Raw genomic sequence first — 17955 nt, forward strand, 5'->3', positions numbered from 1 at the left:
AAACCTTTAAACTTCCTCACATGTTACAAATTCGAGTTTGGATAAATTATGACAAATCAAAGAATTCAAGTGAAAGAGAAAGCACAAGTCAAAGCAAGTTGCTGCAGGTTGAGTGCAACTATGAGTGTGTTCCTCGGAAAATGTTTGATTAATACACAGGATATTTTTACTGTTCCCAGAAACTGTGGGTGAGTTACCTAATTATCTCTTATTTAAAGTTTTAAAGCAACTGTTCACCCAAACCACAAAATACATATTCATCCTCTTACCTGTTGTGTTATTTATGAATCTAGACTGTGTAAGTGTGTAAGTGTCTATGTAAGAGGAACTATTTTCTTTCTACCAAACTAATTTACCGTATCACTGTGCAGTAGGTACATAGACAAGAGGCTCCTGTAGCTCAAAAAGCTAACAAAGCTAGCTATCGTTAGAGCTCGGCCAAGGAGAGACCATCAATGTCTACACGAAGCACTGTCATGACCATGAGCCTCTCATCTATGAATAATCTAGTTTCATTATTAGGAGAAGGCAGACATCTGTATTGCCGATATCTCCTAACCTCACACAGGTAAGAAGATCAAAAATATTTTAGATTTTACATGATTTTGGGATGAGCGGCCCCTTGGAGTTTTGTAGCCATATTTAATCATCACATTGAGTTTTGTTTTTGCTGTGACCAAAGCCCTACTTTCACCTTCAAATTTTTAAATAAACTGAAACCTGAACTTAATACAGGTACCCCAGACACTTTTACTAACATCCTTTTCTTGTATTTTCATCAAAACCCATCGAATCCATCTTTATATTATCCACTATCACAATGCCAGACTCTGAAATACTCACTTTGCCTCTATGGACAGAGAAAAAAAAAAAACGTGATGAATGAGGGGAGGTGAGGCTAGAAAGCCCCTTTCAAATATTTTACCATTAGACTCATCGGAAAAAATTAACAACTATTTCCTCTTTCCAATCTTCCTCTTTGCCTCCCTCTGCTATCTGGAGCTGACCTCAGGTATGCATTCTTGCCTCATAGGAAAATACACAAGATCTACAGCTGCTATAAATGTTTACTCAACACATTAACAGATTGGCAGCAGGCATCTGTCACAGATTCTTTTCATAAACATAAAAGAGCTCTGGGTTTTGCACTGACAGACGGTTGTAAACTGTTTGATAACCACACAGCTCATACCTCTGCCTGGCAGTCAGGTCACGGTACTGTGGCTGATGTAAATCAGCCTCAGTTCACCTCTCAAACTCAAAGTTAGGGAGTGAAATGACTGAAGTGTTGCAGTTTCCTTGTAAGGGCAGTGACCAGAACTCTACGTCACGGAAGTTAAGACTAATAGAAAAAGATGATGAAGTGAAAGCTGCTCCAATAAAGTTAATGATTTCCCTGGTTACACAATGAAAAGACTGATAGGTAGGGGAAGGTTAAGGTACGTGACATGTTTTCTTCAGTAGCTGTCTGCCCGCAGAGTTTCACTTCTTCAATAAATCATGATGATGATGGTAGATTCATTTTTTTCCGCCTCTCAGAAGTATTGACATCTGCACCATGTCTGGTCCATCATCGTCTAGTATTTCTCCCCACCCCTGAAGCATACTTCCTCCGTGCACGTGTGCAAAACCAAACCTCCCTCCTCCCACATGTCTTCCCCTTTTTGTACTTCGCCTCGTCTCTTCCCCACACTCCCTGCTGACATTTCAACTGTGGCTGTCAACGGCAAGTTATCTCATCCAGAGCAAAAAAAAACAAAGCAGACCGTAGACAGAGAGTAAAACCATTACACTCTGTAGCTATTGTATAAGTTTATGATTATCTACTATAGAGAGTACCATGTGGGACTGTAGTGGCTTGGCTGCATGTCAGCAGCTCTGAGGAGTCTACTGAAGCTCGTCCTCTGACCATCCTGGACTGAACTCTGCCAATCCTGACACAACTCTGGAATGTGTCTGAAACCCTTCACTCAGTGGACATCCTGCGTTTACAATCAAGAGACACTCCTTACACCAAACAACAGGTGAGGTCATTATTGATTACAAGAAGTGTAGGTTGTAAGAAGTCTGGAAACAATATAATACTTCAGAAAAGTAGCAGTGAAAAAGGAAAGAAAAAAGGGAAAAAAAAGTTTGGTAAGCAGGGTGTTAAAGTATGAAGTCAGTTTGAAACCTCACTCTCTTTGCTAGTTTTCTTTTTGTCCCTGATGCCTGCTGTCAAGGGAAAGACAGCATGCTTGAGGCTGTGTGAGTCAGTGTTGCAAATATAATTAGGCTAGAAATGTTGATTCTCCGCAGGGTTGAATGTTTAATGCGGTTGGTCACTATCACAGGTTGAAGAATGCAGCACTAACAAGAAGAAATAGTGGAAATTCAGAGGAATAATCTTTACAGGTGGACTGTGACGCCTCAGAGACAGCTTTGGCATTAGGGAGGCAAGCTATAAAACAAATTAAAGCATGTTCAGAAAGGAAGATTCGACATGCAGCACATTCCTCCTCTTCAGTGAAACGGCTGAAGTTTCGCTCTTATAAAACCTTGCTGATGACAAGGCTGTATAATAACATCCAGGCTTAGTCCAGCTTATAATGTTAACAAACACATAGTTGGCTCAGATGGATGAAGGATGGACTGAAGCTTGGGCCAGCTGTGTTAGGTAGGCATGAATTGGGATTGTGTAATAAAACAAAACAGAAATACCAAAAAATGAAAACCTGTTGACTAGAGGAAAAAATGAAGAAGACACATTAGTTGTACAAAGCAAAAATAAAAGTAAAGAGAACAAACTTCTCATCTTTGCCCATTGCCAGTAAGAGGGGAAGACCAATTTGCGGTTAGTCATACCAGGCAGACTGATGACTAAACAGCAGCCTGTGAATAACATCAGAAACGTTTTCAGATTTAGGTGTGAAACTTTCCGACACCACACTCACTGCAGTTTCCCAATCGGCCTTATCTGAAAATTTTGTGAATAATCCATTAAATCAAACCCATTTCCATACACACATGTGCAAATACAGAGGCATAAACACACACATGCACACACACACACACACACACACACACACACACACACACACACACACACACGCAGGCACACATTACCGTTCACTAAAGATGGTCTGAGTCCAAATGGCTTCTCCATTATTGAGTTTGGTTGGGACAGCCTATCTCTGTCCAGACGTTAATGGCATTAGATGCTTCCTGAGCGTATAAACACACCAGAGAGAAGCCTGGAGGGGAAACGAAAAAATATCCATAAAGATACAGAACACAGGTTTAATTTCCTAATGCTGGAATCTCCGAGGGAAACAGGAAATTGTCAGAAAATATCTTCATACGCTGTAGATGTTGAAGACTCTTGTCATTTTACATGAAAAATAGCAACCATATGTTGTGTTTGTAGGAAGTGATTCTGGCCGCCGACTTTTTGGCTGATGACATTAACCTGTGTGGGCAGTCATTTATTGCCCCTTTATGTGCAATTTCAGCACCAGAACATTTTAAACAGGAACACAACACAGACTGGTAACTAATATGCGTCTGGAATCACACCCACAGCTCTATGATGAACTGGGACTGACCACGCATCTGCGGCATGAATCAGGGAGGGAATTAATTGATTAATTCATATAGTGCATGGAGTCCGCATTACTATTCCTTCAAGCCACATTAAACATTTAAATCCCTCCTGTCTGGGAGAGATTTCCAGGCCGCCCAGTTCTACTTGGGCTCTTACATAAGACATTAAACTGGACCGTCATTCAGTCCCTGTAAGAATACGTTTAAATTAGCGATAACCGACTGTAAGTTGTTTTGTTCCCGTTGAATCACAAATACTTATTGCGCCAATAAATTGGACTTAAGTTGTATTATGCACTGATTACAGTAAAATGCAAATGCTCACTCTGCAAGTTCAGTCTGTGCCTCCCCTGCTTGCCATGCTGATTAAGAGCATGCAGGGCAATGAGTACAACAATTTCAAGACAGTTAGCAAATAGCAGCATTAACATAACGTATTCTGGTCGGTAACGTGGCCTGACAAGAGAAGTTGCTACATCGAATTCATCTGATATGAGGCATTAGTTCCTTAACGCACTTAGTTTCTGTAAAAGCGGGACATTCTCCACGCAGAGCAGTTGAGGCAATGAGGAGGGTATTTTGGCAATTTCAGTTGCCATTAGTGCTTTGGGTGCAAACTGTTATCGTCAGAGAGCATGACTAAGCCTGTATCTTCTCTAGGGGGGACTCCAACTCTTGGCCCAGACCGCATATGTTGAGCCAAACAGCCTCACATTATGGAGACAGGCAAATGATTGTATCCCTTGAGCTCACTGAACCACGAAATAGGATGGAGGATATAAAATGTCCAAGCTATCCTTAGCATAGGTTCATGTTTTTTCTTGACCTAACAGACGAACACTCACTGTGAAACTTTTTATGTCTGCAGGTGAATTTCTAACCAGGAAAGTGACAGAAAACAAAAGGAACAATGAATGTCACAGCCAAACCAACACCAACAGCCAACAACACAAACTCTACTGTGTGTGTTGATATCGACATCAACAGTCCAATCAGTGACCTCCTGATGTCTGTCTACATTCTGGCTTTTGTCTTTGGCCTGATCTTCAATGTGCTGACAGTGGGCCCCATTTGGCAGCAAATGCGCCGGCAAAACGTTTTGGGCATCTTCCTCCTCAACCTGTCCATCTCTGACTTGCTTTTCCTCTTCACCATGCCCCTCTGGATGAATTATTACCGACAGAACCACCACTGGCAGCTGGGAGTACCCGCCTGCAGTGTAGCTGGCTTCTTCTACTACTCCAACATGTACATCAGCATCTACCTGCTCTGCTGCATCTCTGTGGACCGCTGCCTGATGGTCACCTACCCGCTCCGCTCCAAGACCCACCGTACTTCACGATACGCCTGGACACAGTGCAGCACTGTTTATGTGGTAGTGGTGGTACTGCACATCATGGTACTGGTCAATGATAATCTGAAAGACGCTCACGATGACCAAAAAGGCCAGGACCGTTGTTATGAGACTTACCCTATGCAGAAACCTGTCGCCTTGTTCAACCTACTCAGAGTGGGCGTTGGCTTCCTGCTGCCCCTGCTGGTGTTGGCCGTGAGCTACTGGAGGGTGCTGGCCACCGTTGGTCAGAGTCCCGGCCTGAGTGCCCAGGCTAAGAGGAAGGTCCGCCTGCTGTCCTTTGGGGTGATTGGCATCTTCTCAGTTTGCTACGCCCCATATCACATCCTCCTGCTCATACGCTCACTTGTCTTCTACTTCAGCGAGAACTTAGGAAGCTACTGCAAGTTTGAACAAAATATGCACTTTTCCTTCTCATGTACGCTGGCGCTGTCCAGTCTGAACTGCGTGGTGGACCCGGTGCTGTACGTGCTGGTCAGTAACGGAGTCCAGGAGGAGCTGAAACTGTGCTGGAGGAGGCACAGAAGGACACAGACAGATACAGACTGTGCTCTGACTGCATACAACAGAGGGAAGTCTAATACCAATTTAATATAAAAAGTAAGCTATACATATGTGGGTGGACAAGTGCATTTGTATGTATATGTGCGTGTGTATGTGCATACATATACATGATTATGCATAATGCTGTAGCTGTTTGAACTCATGTCTTCATTTTCAGAGTCAGCCACTAAGTAGCAGCAGGATTATTTACATCACATAATCAACCTTTTGTGCAGACAATCAACGTCCTTTGGCGGAAACCACGTTGCCGCCTTTGTATGTTTTGTTTTTTCTCCCTCATATTCTGTAGAGGAGGCGCTTTTTAAATGATACGCATCTCAGGACTCTGTAATTAGTTTGCACTCCGAGCTTCTGCTCTCCCGAGAGTTCTTCAGTGGCGGCCACTTCTGGTTTGTGGTTGGACACTGCAGGAGTTGAAGAGCTCTCATGTTTTCCCTCCAGTCTATATGAGGACATTGTGATTGTGATTATGTGACCCTGGTCTAGCGAAAAGTGCATTAACTCTAAAACATGCATGCCATTTATTAGCATGACTGTCAGTGAAACATGTTGAATGTTACTCTAAATAAACCAGTGGTTTGAACAGGTGCTTGGGTTTACAGTTTTTTTCGATTGCTAAGACGCATTGGTCGAAACTGAAGCGACATGTTCAAAACTCTTAACACAGTCTGCAAAACAGAAATGCATGTGGGCTAAACTGTGTCTCACTTTTCATTGCTTTGAGACGAAGTGCATTCAGTGACCACAGTCACCGAAATGGATGAAGTCTTTTCTCATTCACTAGTTCACACCTGCAAAACACTAAGCTTTAACAGCACATTTTTCAAATGCTAACACACTTCGTTCAAAACAGTTAAAAACACACTCAAAACAGAATGATAGGGGAAAAAACACGGGGAATTTCTGCTGCAGCCACATTGAAATCTATTGAAAATTATATCAAAATATTGACAATAAAAATAAATAAAACGAAGATGCAATTCCAAACAGCTGATGGTAGTTTTCAGCTGAAAACTGATTCAGGTGATCTGCGTTTGGCCTCATTAGAAAGCATATACAAAAGGAGTGGCTTCTGATTCTTTTTCCTGTGCAAGTATGGATCAAAGAGCAGCGGGTGAAGTTTGCTGTTTTTGCCTCCATACTTGCCCTTCTTGAACCCTATTGAAGAATTTTTTTCAGCATGGAGGTGGAAGGTTTATGATCGCTCTCCACACAACCAGCTCTCCTTGCTGGATGCAATGAATGCTGGTTGTGGAGATATTTCTCCCGAAGCCTGCCAGGGATGGATCAGACATTCAAGAAGATTCTACCCTAGGTGCCTTGCCAGAGAAGATATAAGATGTGACGTCGAGGAAAACATGTGGCCGAATGCAGATGACAGGGTCTGAATATTACAGTATACATGTGTTGTTTTTTAGTTTTATCTCTTACTGTAATTTGTATTCTACCCCTGGAATTCTGAGATTCTGCATTATTCTGTTTATGTAATCTTTATTTTTTGTATGGTCCTGAAGTACTTATGCAAAAGCACAAATGTTCTTGAATAAATCTCTGCATTCCTGATTCAGTGTTGTTGCAATATATTACATCATATACAATAATTTAGAACCATTAAAGTGCAAAAGATCCTATATAAAATACTGATTTACCTGACAAAAATCATTCAAACTTGAAATATAAGATGTATTTGATGTAATGTTCTTTGTTGTTAGTATTTTGTCGTTCCGGTTGTTAAGAGTGATTGTGTGTGTTTCCAAAGTGAGACAATGTGCTAGTGTTTTGTTGAATGAGCTTCTTTTGAGACAAGTATGAAGTGTTTTGTTGGTGAGACACACTTTTGGGCATGAGATTAACTGTTGAGCTGAGCTGCATGATGGAAATGCAGACTGTGTTAAGAGTTTTGAACATGTCGCTTCAGTTTCGACCAATGCATCTTAGCAATCGAAAAAAACTGTAAGTTTGTTTAGTTTGTGATTTTGCAGATGGCATACACATTTCCACAGGGAGGGAAGGCTTTGGGAGATAATAAACTCATATATCCAAGCACTTTACCAATAACGTCACACACATAAAGGTAATCATAAATCCAGCTCAGCACCTGTGTCAAGAGGGCAAAGGCTGCAATCAGGAAACCGATGTGTGTGAGAGAGTGTATGTGTGTGGGTGTGTGTTTTATTTGAAGTGATATATTGTTTGACTTCTATTCTTATTCCTGTAAATGTAGTGTAATAAGCAGGGTAATGCAGAAAGGCAGTTGGAGAAGAGAAAGAAAGAAAGAAAGAAAGAAAGAAAGAAAGAAAGAAAGAAAGAAACAAAGAAAGAAAGAAACAAAGAAAGACGGGAGACGGGGCATCAGCAGCTGTTATTGCTCTGTTTTATGTTTTGTCCATTATCCATACTGTGGCTCTTTGATGCATCAACAGAGCTCTTTCTAGTGCACATCGATACATTACCAGCTGAGCACTTCACATATGGTATGTCCACTATGAACCCCTGGTCAACAAGCTTTGTACAACCAGTTCTCTTCATTTAAAAGCCTTTACTGTCGAGCCTGTGGTCTATATATAGTATAGAGCAACTCTGCTTCCTGTTAGCGCCTACAAAATGTTATGTCTAATACGCCTAAGTGGAAACATAATTGCTGCCAGGATTATGTTAACTAGTAATGTTTTATTTTTACCAGTCCATGATGAGCAGACATGTAGGAAAACAAATGAGCTATGTTGTAAGTGAACATTTCACTGACATGTTAATGCAACTTTGCATGCACTCAAATTTAAATGTTCCCTTATTACTGTATATTGATAAAAATGGAACCCTGGTGTATTTGCTTTTTGACATTAGTTGTATACTTTTTGTTATTAAGGCAGGGTTGTGCACAAGTTATTGTTGCTTAATGTTGAATACCTAAAACATCAAGCCTCTGACATTCTATATTTATCTTATTTTCAACAAATCCTGTAAAAAGGCCACGACCAAATGATTGAGCCTACCTACATGTATTATCTATGAAGTCTTATATTGCTTATTCTTCTGTGCCATACACCTCTATCTTTGTCCAAAAACTGTTAAAATATGATCAACGTACCACACATTTGCACTGAATAATGTGTTCCCTCATCATGATGAATATGGACAGTGAAGCTTATTTTGAGTCAATGCCACATTAACTGTCTTGCTGCAGGCTCACAAGAGCATCACAAGTGTTCAACACTGGCCAAAATGCAAGATTTCCTCTTGTCTGAGTAATGTAATCAGTAATGTAAAAATCAGTCTTCAACTGTTTTAGGAAAGTCAACAAACCTTCATTCCCAAAACAACTGAATGGGAAGATTGCCAGTGACATACATCACTGTTCCCAAAACAATATGACCCTTGCAGTGTACTAGCAACATGTGCACCGGACCTTTGTCGTTTGCTCACAGTTTGGTTAGGTTTAAGCTAGAAAACTACCTGGTTAGTTTTAGGTAAGAAATCTATTTGGTTAGGTTTAGGCAAGAAAACTACTTGGGTAGGTTTAGAGAAGAAAACTACGTAGTTAGGTTTAGGAAAACATCATTGTTTGGCTTAAAAGAACTATGTTACTTATGTAACTTCTGTTATAAATGCACTTATGTTATGTAAATAACTGCAGTTATTACCTACATAGGTAAGTTAAAAAACTCACTTTCGCTTTTGACTTTCTCTTTCACACTAGACACGAACAGCGAACAGTCTTCTGAGTGAAAGTCTAGTGCTTGTTGGTTGGTTTTAAGAAAAGGAAATTATAGATTTATGCCAACCTTTTAGGAGAAGCTGAAACTGGTGAAAATTCATCAGCCCTGTCAGATTCTAGAGAAAGGTTCCCAAAAGATGCCCCTCCATCACCTCATTATTTCACCTCGGTACTCTTAGCTTGAGGCGATTTGAGGAAGCGCTACTTGCAAAGGTGATTCAACATCATGTTTGCAAATGTAAAGATGCAGTCAAGTTCACCCCAAAGCTGCAGTCCATCATCCTGCGGCATTAGGCCCGAGATATTACAGTTCCATTTTCTCTAGACTAGTCTTTTATTGAGCTTGCTCAGGCTGTAGCCAGACTCTCTGGGTAATCAATATGGTTTCATTGATTAGCTGTTCTGATTCATAGCCTCATAATGCAGGGTTGGTCTAGATGCACTACACACGCAGTCAAGGCTATTCTTAGACTGAAGTTATTTTAGAAGGGCTCACTTTGACATACAAAACAGCACTCAAGGGGAAATACTTTTTAATTTCTTCAACAATTATAAGCAATCACTGCTAATCAGTTGATATTTATATTTAACTGCTGCTCTACTGCTGCTCTCTCTGTTATTAAGTGTGTCTTTAATGACACAGCAAATCTTTATAATCAGATCCAATTTGTCTGAGCCCTAATGCATTTCTGAACCACAAACCCAAAGTGGTTTATCATTAGATTTGATGGTTTCATTAGCAAAACAATAAGTCAGATATTCAAATATTCATATTCATTTACAGCAGACACACATGCTGCCATAGTTACATTAAAATTACCTTATTCAAATATGTCATAAATGTTTAAAATACATGTTTATTTGAGTGTACATTTGTGTTTCTCGTACAGTATGTTTCCGGATACGTATATTTATTAGTTTTACACTGCCCACCTCAATAACTTTTTTCACTAATGTTTCACATACATACATACAGTATATTGTGTACGGATACTAGGTGGCCACTTTATTAGGTACACCTGTAAAGTCCAATGCAATCCAATACAACAGTTCGGCCATGAATTCTACTTTTACGAAGAGGTTATAGTTTGCAGTGGTGTTGAACTGGACTACATTAGATTGCCTGTGGTCGTCGCCTGTATTCTGGTGTGCATCACCTTGCTTGCACAGGTGTGAACAGTGGGGCTATGTGCATGAGACATAACCAAATACACATAAAGTATCTTTTATGCAGAATACTATTCAGCCAGTTTGCAGAAACTTTTTTATATTTGTATGACATTAAAACATATTTGCAATTCATTGCTTGGAAGGATTAACAGCTGCTCTTAATATCCACACTGTGCATTCACGCTGTTAAAGCAATGACCACTTTCAGGTCATGGTGGTGATTTTCTGTTTCAGTCGACTGAAAATAATTGCCCGCACCATTTTTAAATATTCTCTTTTTCACATCTTTTCACTCTGCTACAGCCCATAAAAAGGATAGTTAAATCTGGTAGCCCAGAAGACAAGCAAGTCTTAATCCTCACTGTACTAGAAGGAGCTTAGTTTGTTTATGAAAACACGTCTGAGCAAGAACACACCCACCGTTATGTCTGTTGAAACACCAAGCTTTGTATATCTATGTATTTTAATATGACACAAATGAAGTGGTGCAGCTCTCAGCCTTATACAAACACTTAAAGTGGCTGTGAAAGATTTTCCAAAAAGGGAAAAATAATGTCGCTACAGCATGTTTTTTTTTTATTTGTATTTAAGATTTATTGTGTGTCTGTGGTGCACTTATGACAGGCTTGTATTAGCAACATTTCTGACAGCTTAGTACAAAGGCATCATCTGGATGTTACTGATGACTGAGAGAGGCAGAAGGATAATACTGTATTATTGGACTTTTACACCCACAGTGCAATAATTAGGTTTTGATTGTCCTGCATGAGGTGACATTTTCTGTTTGGAGAAAAATAATCCGGATTTGTCACTTTTTGTCGCAGATTTGGAGAAGGCTGAAACAAAGCTGCAACAGCTTAGTTGCTTTACTGATACACAAACCATGTCATTATTCACTGTTTTGACTATGTGTTGCTATATAATGACAAAATTGCATTTTATTTGGGTGACCCGTTTCTTTAACATTACAGTACAACAAAATCACTGCTTCCACCTAACTGATAAAAACAGCAAAACCAAGAATGGCACTAAGTAAAGTGTATACCTCTGCCAAAGCCCAACAGTCCCCTTTAATTCAGGCAAGCCTAATTTAATATCAAACTCGATAGCCCTGTATCACTAATTTTAAACAACCCAGAACTGCTCAACCATAATCACCAGATTTTGGATCTGCATCTACTCACTTACGGGTACCAGCCACGTAAATATGCAATGTAAAGGAAGCCAGAAAGAAGTCCTGGATCCGTCCCTTTATCTGGATACATACCAAAAGTTTATGGGGTCTTCTGGTCCGAGTTCCATCCACCATCCAATTATGTATTTTCATGATGAAAATTTGTTCAGTAGTTTTTGTGTAATCCTGCTGACAACAAACCAACAAACAAATGGATACGGGGGGAAACATAATGTTCTTACTGGAGTTGATTATGTTTGTTCCTATCAAATTATAACAATACCCGTTATCCACTGGTCAAAAATCCTACTGAAACCCGCTAAGATCAGGCTTTTGTGTGCAATGGGAATGTGTAAACTCGACATTTACACCCGGGTCAATTGACTCTGCAGGAGACCCGGGTTTTTATCACCTCGGCTCGGCTCGGCTTGGCTCGGCTTTGATCTAAATGTAAGACCTGGGTGAACACGCTAAATTCTGCCGTGCGAAGTGATGACACATTATCAACATCCGGTGGCGTGTAAATAAAGAAGGAACTTGGGATGCATCTTTTCAAGGACCTTTTATTACTGGACTCAGTGTTGGAGGCGGAGCCCCATTCATTCCTATGAAAGCTGCTCAGTGGTATCTTGAAGCCAAAAAAGCTCGACTTCCCGGCTATGAAAATACCTGCATCGCCGACTGAGCCGGCTAACCTCCGGTTTAGTGCCTGGCTAACTTGAAGGGGGATAAAATAATTTAATCATGCGGCTCTTCTAGACTTTCCAAATGTTATTGGACCAAATGGCTCAAATTATGACAGTGAAACGAGTCACTTCGGCAGGGTTGTGACGCTCAAAACCCGCTAAAAAAACGGTATAAGAGAGCTGGATCTTGAACCACTTTGTGCTGGTGGCCACTTGTGGTATTGCAACAACAAAATCCCAGGGTGCCCACAAAGCATTTTCCCATACACCACAATTATAAAAGAGACACCTGTAAAACTGTTGACAAGTTTTATATTTTTATAACTATGTATATCATTTTTCTGGCATCCTAAGGTAAAGTCAGAAGGCCAAGTGGGGATGTGTAGGCGGGAGCCAGCAGGAGAAACACTAATGGGTCAATACAGTGGGTTTCACAATGCAGATGTAACTTTCATTCAAGTGAGGGGGCGCCATCCTTGAATGTGGCATCCAGTCTTTATAATACAATCATGTCTCAACGTTTGCCTTGTCATGCCAAGTTGCAGGGGCTGTGGATTGACATTGTGCGTGGCATTGGAGGCAGGTGAAAATCCCCTTTTCAAACAAATAACCTCCCTTCAAAAGAACAAAACACACCCATTCAGAAAGAGCATCAGGGCAAAAATCTAATTGAGTAGTGCTAAATGCAGTCTCAAGGTTCAATTAGAGAGAGACGTCAGGGCACGCTGCTGAGCAACAGACAACAAAATAATCAGGTTGTTGAAAGGTGACATTTGGAGATGGAGCTTTGGCTTATCAGCTCGTGCCAAAGCTACACTGAGGAGTTTTGTTTCTTGTTAGTTGGCTGACTTTCAGTCATAATCCTTCCATTATGGTTTCATTTTATTTGTGTTTTATGTGGTGTCTTTTGCTCTGTTTCCCTCCTGATTTCTTGTGCTCCTCACCAGCCTGATTTCCCCCCCCACACCGTCTATCTCCTTTGTTTGCCCAGACCTGTTTCCAGTGTTCTCCAGCCTATCAGCTTTTTCTCTTTTCCTAGTAGTTTTCCACACATTACCCTCATTTTGTGTTTCTCCACCTCACTCCACCCGCACCTCATCCCCTCGTTGGCTTAGTTTGTATTTAAGTCCAGTCTTCAGTTCAGTCTTTGTCATGTCATCTGTTGTGATCATCTGTCATCTGTTGAGTTTCCCTGATCCTGCCTATTGCTTGTTCCTTGTGATGCTTTTTATCCTGAATAAATCCTCATCCATTGAGATTCCTGCCTTCCGTCTTGGTGATGATTGGTTTGTTGATGGACTGCCCTGCACTATGACAAGTGTTGTAAAGCGCTTTGAGCAGTCAGTAGACAAAACACTGAGACTTTGTTCTTCAGATAACACCTTTATGAATTTGGTTACATTTCACAAACAGGTTAAGGGTGACATATAGGCTGTAGACTTTATCGTCCACTGCTGCAGGCTACATTTTGATCTTTTTCACCCAGGTCCAAACAATTTGTCCACACTACATATATATATACATAAATATATGCACAAACACAAATGCATTGACCATGGAGCCAAATAATAGAGAATAAATACTATAATAACAATATAAATAGCAAGCAATGCGTAGTTCAACATAATAAATCTAGTGTAATGTAAATGTGTAATACAAGAGACATCTAATTGATTAAAGAACATTCAGTACCAAAGGGAGAGGGGCAAAATAAAACAATCACATTGTCTCTTTTGCACATCCTCTTCTTGGTCTGTAGCCCATTTCCTGGTGATAGAGTTCACTGTTCGGTCAGCTCCCCGCAGCCACGTGTTTACTGTTTAAGTATAACCAGGCCCTGTAACCAGCGTAGCCACCCCTAGTGTCAGCCTCCAGCATGAGTCTGCTGCAGAGCCCCACAGCCTGAGGGTCTGTTTATGCCACTGCATGCTCTTCTAAAGCTGCAGGATCTGCTTAGTGTCTATGACAGCAGCTATGCTGTCCAAGAAAAACACAGGGATCCCAATGGATGGCTTAATATTCTTCATCATCATTCTAATCTACGGTCTGGTCTGGATCTTTCTCATCGCCTGTTTGGCATAAGTGGCCTTTTTTAGCACTGCCTCTAATGACACTCTACAAGAGAGGAGCTGGAAATACATGAAGAAATCTAATTTAAATGGACGTAGTCTTATTTTCATTAACATCGGTATTAGGTTTGCAGGTTTTAGCTTGTTTTGCAGGGACAGGGCACTGCGTATGAGGCGAGGTCTGAAATCAGCTCCTGGACATCGTTCTCTCCACCATCCCCCGCTGGCGAGTGCGACAAGGACAGAGGTAGCCTTTCAGGTGCATGCGCACCTTGCTGTGCAGTGAGGCGTAGATGAAGGGGTTGTAACACGCAGAGCTCATGGCCACTAAATGACAGCAGACTTGTAAGACATTTATGTAGCGCTTGTCTATGATGTGGAAGTCTGGATCCAGGTCCAGCAACAGGTTCAGCACCTACACAGTGACACAGAAAAACATGTTATAGCCCTGTCTTAATTTCAACTTATCAGTAATGGATTCATTAAAAACACACTCAACTTAAAGCCAACCTTTCCTCTATCTTTATTCCGAACATGAGGCGGCCAGGGGGCTGATCCCCTGCCCACCAATGGTGCAATACTACTGCACTTTAAACCCTGACTGCTGAAATCTGCATGTATTCGGCTTTTACATGGCTGACTGTGAGTGTAATGTGAGTTTTAAGAACAAAATGACCCTATGATGATCTGTGGTTAATGAAATATAAAGTTTAAAGGTTACATATTATGGTCATTTTGAGGTTCATAGGTATGAAGGCACAATTTCTAAATAAAGGCTGTGTGCATTTTTCAGTGGATCGAGCGTTTTGATACTTTCACAGTATTTACTTTCAATTATCTTATGGACAGTGAAAGCTTCACTCTTTCTTATCACTTCTCTGCAGTTGAATTTATGATTTGCTGGCAGGTACCTACTGAGGAATGTTAATGTGACCTCCCTCCCAAGCCAAACTCCCAAATCAAGGTCTTTTACAGATTCCAATTACATAGGGTACTTTTCATGTCTTTTATTTGTCGTTTCCTCGCTCCTCGCTTGAAGTCGTTCATGTCTGCCATCTTGCAGGCCATCCGAGTTCTCTTATTTGTGCTCCGAGGAGCGAGGAGCGAGGATCGAGGAGCGAGGAGCGAGGACACATAAGATCTGCCTTCACGAAACTCTTTTCCCCATCCAACAGGCCCCCTTAGTTATTGATTGGACGCTGCAGTGGATCAGACTGAACCGATACATCACAACATGACTGGAGTTTCATACTGGAGTGAAGACAGATAACAGATTAAAGTCAAGTGTGTCACCACCAAGTTTTATATTTTGTTTGTTTTCTGATTCACCAGCGAGTTAAAATGTGAACAAAAGGACCACAAACAACTTTCTTCATTTCTCAGAAACATTTTTCTTTTTATGATCTGTTTTAAACACGTGAGGCTGATCATTCCTGAGCGTCGGGTTTCATATGTTACATCATTTCAGTTTTCCCCGATACATTTAGCTTAAAAATAGCTTTCAGTGTCCAGAAGACCACAAAACCAGACCAGAAAAGCGGGCACATCAGTTTAACTTTATTGATTATTCAAAGTTTTAGTTCTGTGTTATAATTTAACTATATATAGATAATGGCATTTTTGGCATAAATTCATCTGACATCTCTACAGCTGTTAAAGCCGACTGACAGCTGATCAGCTGTGATCAGCTGCAGCCGTCATCAGAAACAGACGTCGCTTCACGTGACGCTGCAGAAAAAAAGGATGTCTCATTTGTCTTGAAACAGATTTCCTGGGTCCTCTCTCCTCCCATGAGGAAAGGAGGCAAGTGAGGGAAATGTTGGAAACAATTTAAGAGACATGAAAAGTACCCTTAGCCTTGATCTAACACTCACCTGCAGGGGCAGCCAACACAGGGCGAAGGCCAGCACTGAGGCCAGGAGCAGAGTGAAGGTCCTCTTCCTCTTTTGGTTCCAGCGCTGCTGGCTGTTGGACGGTTCCCCAGGTACCGAATAGCGTTTTAGGCTGACAGTGATGGCACAGTAGGATATGCTGACTGACAGCAGTGGGATCATATAGGAGGTTGTGAGAATGAAGCAAGAGTAGAGCAGTCGCAAGTTTCCACTATTCGGCCAGAACTCCTCACACACTACCAGGTCAATGCCAGTGGGTCGCAGGTCCAGGTAGCGTGTGTAGAGAGATGGAGGTGCAGCCAGGGCCAGAGCTAAAAGCCAGACACCCAGAGTTATTGCACCACAACCCCACACGGAGATCCTCCTCCGCACTGGGTGAGCTGAAATAGAAAGGGAAAAAATACAGTCCTCTCAGTATCCCCAGATGGGATCAGAGGGAAAATAAACAGCATGCATTGCTTTGTACCAGTGTCTTTTCTCATATCAACACCATATGGTTCCAAAGAAACCAATTTTGAGAACCTACAAATAGTGGGTGTAAAAAAAGACTTCTCATAAGCAGAAAGTCCCTTACCTACAACAACATAGCGGTCCACAGCAATGGCAGTGAGTGAAAGCACTGATGCAAACACTGTGGCACATTGCAGCAAAGGGACCAGGTGGCAGAGGGGTCTCCCAAAAGCCCAGCCGTGGCTGTCGAAGGCATACGACACAGTCAGTGGAACACAACTCAAACACATCAGCAGGTCCCAAGCTGCTAGGTTACCGATGAAAAAGTTGGTGGCGTTGTGGAGTTTCTTGTCAGCCAAGATGCAAGCCAAGAGGAAGGAGTTCCCAACGCCGGCTACCACCACTATGAGGCAGTAGAGAGGCAGGAAGAGAGATTTGAAACGATAAAGCAGCTCCATGCCTATAAACATGTCCAGCGGGTCACTGTGGTTGAGTCCGTGGCTTTTGCTGCCTTCTAGTCTTGCTAGTCCTGTTTCATGGCTGGTGTTATTGGTCATACTGAAATCCTCCACCATGAGGACGTCCATGTCCCTGGAGGCCAACCTTTAAATAAAAAAGAGCATGGTCACAATACATCAGTAAGTACTGAGAGAGTCATCAATCAGTGAATCAAAGTAAGTAATCAGCTTCACAGTAGGGATTACTCTGGGATCACATGGATAATCAATATGTGTAGCCTGCACTTGTTCCACAGAATCAAAGGGAAATGACATTTCCTTAGATTTCAGTAATGTCAGTGACACATTGATTTATCAGCTATTTATATGGACAACAGACTAGCAGGGGACACCATTTCTGGAAAAACAGGTTGCTGTTGAATGTTTTAATTGTAGGTTTTCAGCTCTGTGAGCAACATAAATAAGATTATTGTATTGTACCTCCATTGTAATGATGCAGGACAATAAATCTCAGTGATGTCAGAGGAAAATGGCACCATTAATGCTGAAAGGTACGTGCAGGTTTTGGAGCAACATATGCTGCCACCCAGATGATGTCTTTTTCAGGGACGTCGCTGCTTATTCCACCAAGACAATGCTGGGTCACTTTCTGCACAAGTTACAACAGTGCGTAGTAAGAGTGTGCGTATACATTGGCCTGCCTGCAGTCCAGACATGTCCCCCAATTAAAAATGTGTGGCGCATTATGAAACGCAAAATACAACAACACAGACCCCAGACTGTCGAGCAACTGAGGTTGTGTATCACGCAAGAATGGGAAAGAATTTCACTTTCAAAACTC

At 41.4% G+C, this 17955-nt stretch overlaps 2 protein-coding genes across 2 annotated transcripts; one reads left to right on the plus strand and one right to left on the minus strand.

Annotated features, from left to right (window-relative positions):
- The first annotated feature begins 1691 nt into the window (after nucleotides 1–1691).
- Nucleotides 1692–7063, plus strand: gpr184 (G protein-coupled receptor 184). The gene is made up of 2 exons (XM_073491754.1): nucleotides 1692–2024; nucleotides 4451–7063. Exon 2 carries the CDS (start codon nucleotides 4493–4495, stop codon nucleotides 5531–5533), a length of 1041 nt encoding a protein of 346 aa, XP_073347855.1. The 5' UTR covers nucleotides 1692–2024; nucleotides 4451–4492; the 3' UTR covers nucleotides 5534–7063.
- A 7438-nt stretch (nucleotides 7064–14501) lies between these two features.
- On the minus strand, nucleotides 14502–17243 carry LOC141019845 (prolactin-releasing peptide receptor). Its single transcript, XM_073494872.1, has 3 exons — nucleotides 16781–17243; nucleotides 16189–16586; nucleotides 14502–14729 (listed from the first exon to the last, which is right to left on the minus strand). Exons 1-3 carry the CDS (start codon nucleotides 17241–17243, stop codon nucleotides 14502–14504), a joined length of 1089 nt encoding a protein of 362 aa, XP_073350973.1.
- Nucleotides 17244–17955: the final 712 nt, after the last annotated feature.

The sequence above is a fragment of the Pagrus major genome, chromosome 2 (genome assembly GCF_040436345.1).
Source record: "Pagrus major chromosome 2, Pma_NU_1.0".
NCBI lineage: Eukaryota > Metazoa > Chordata > Actinopteri > Spariformes > Sparidae > Pagrus > Pagrus major.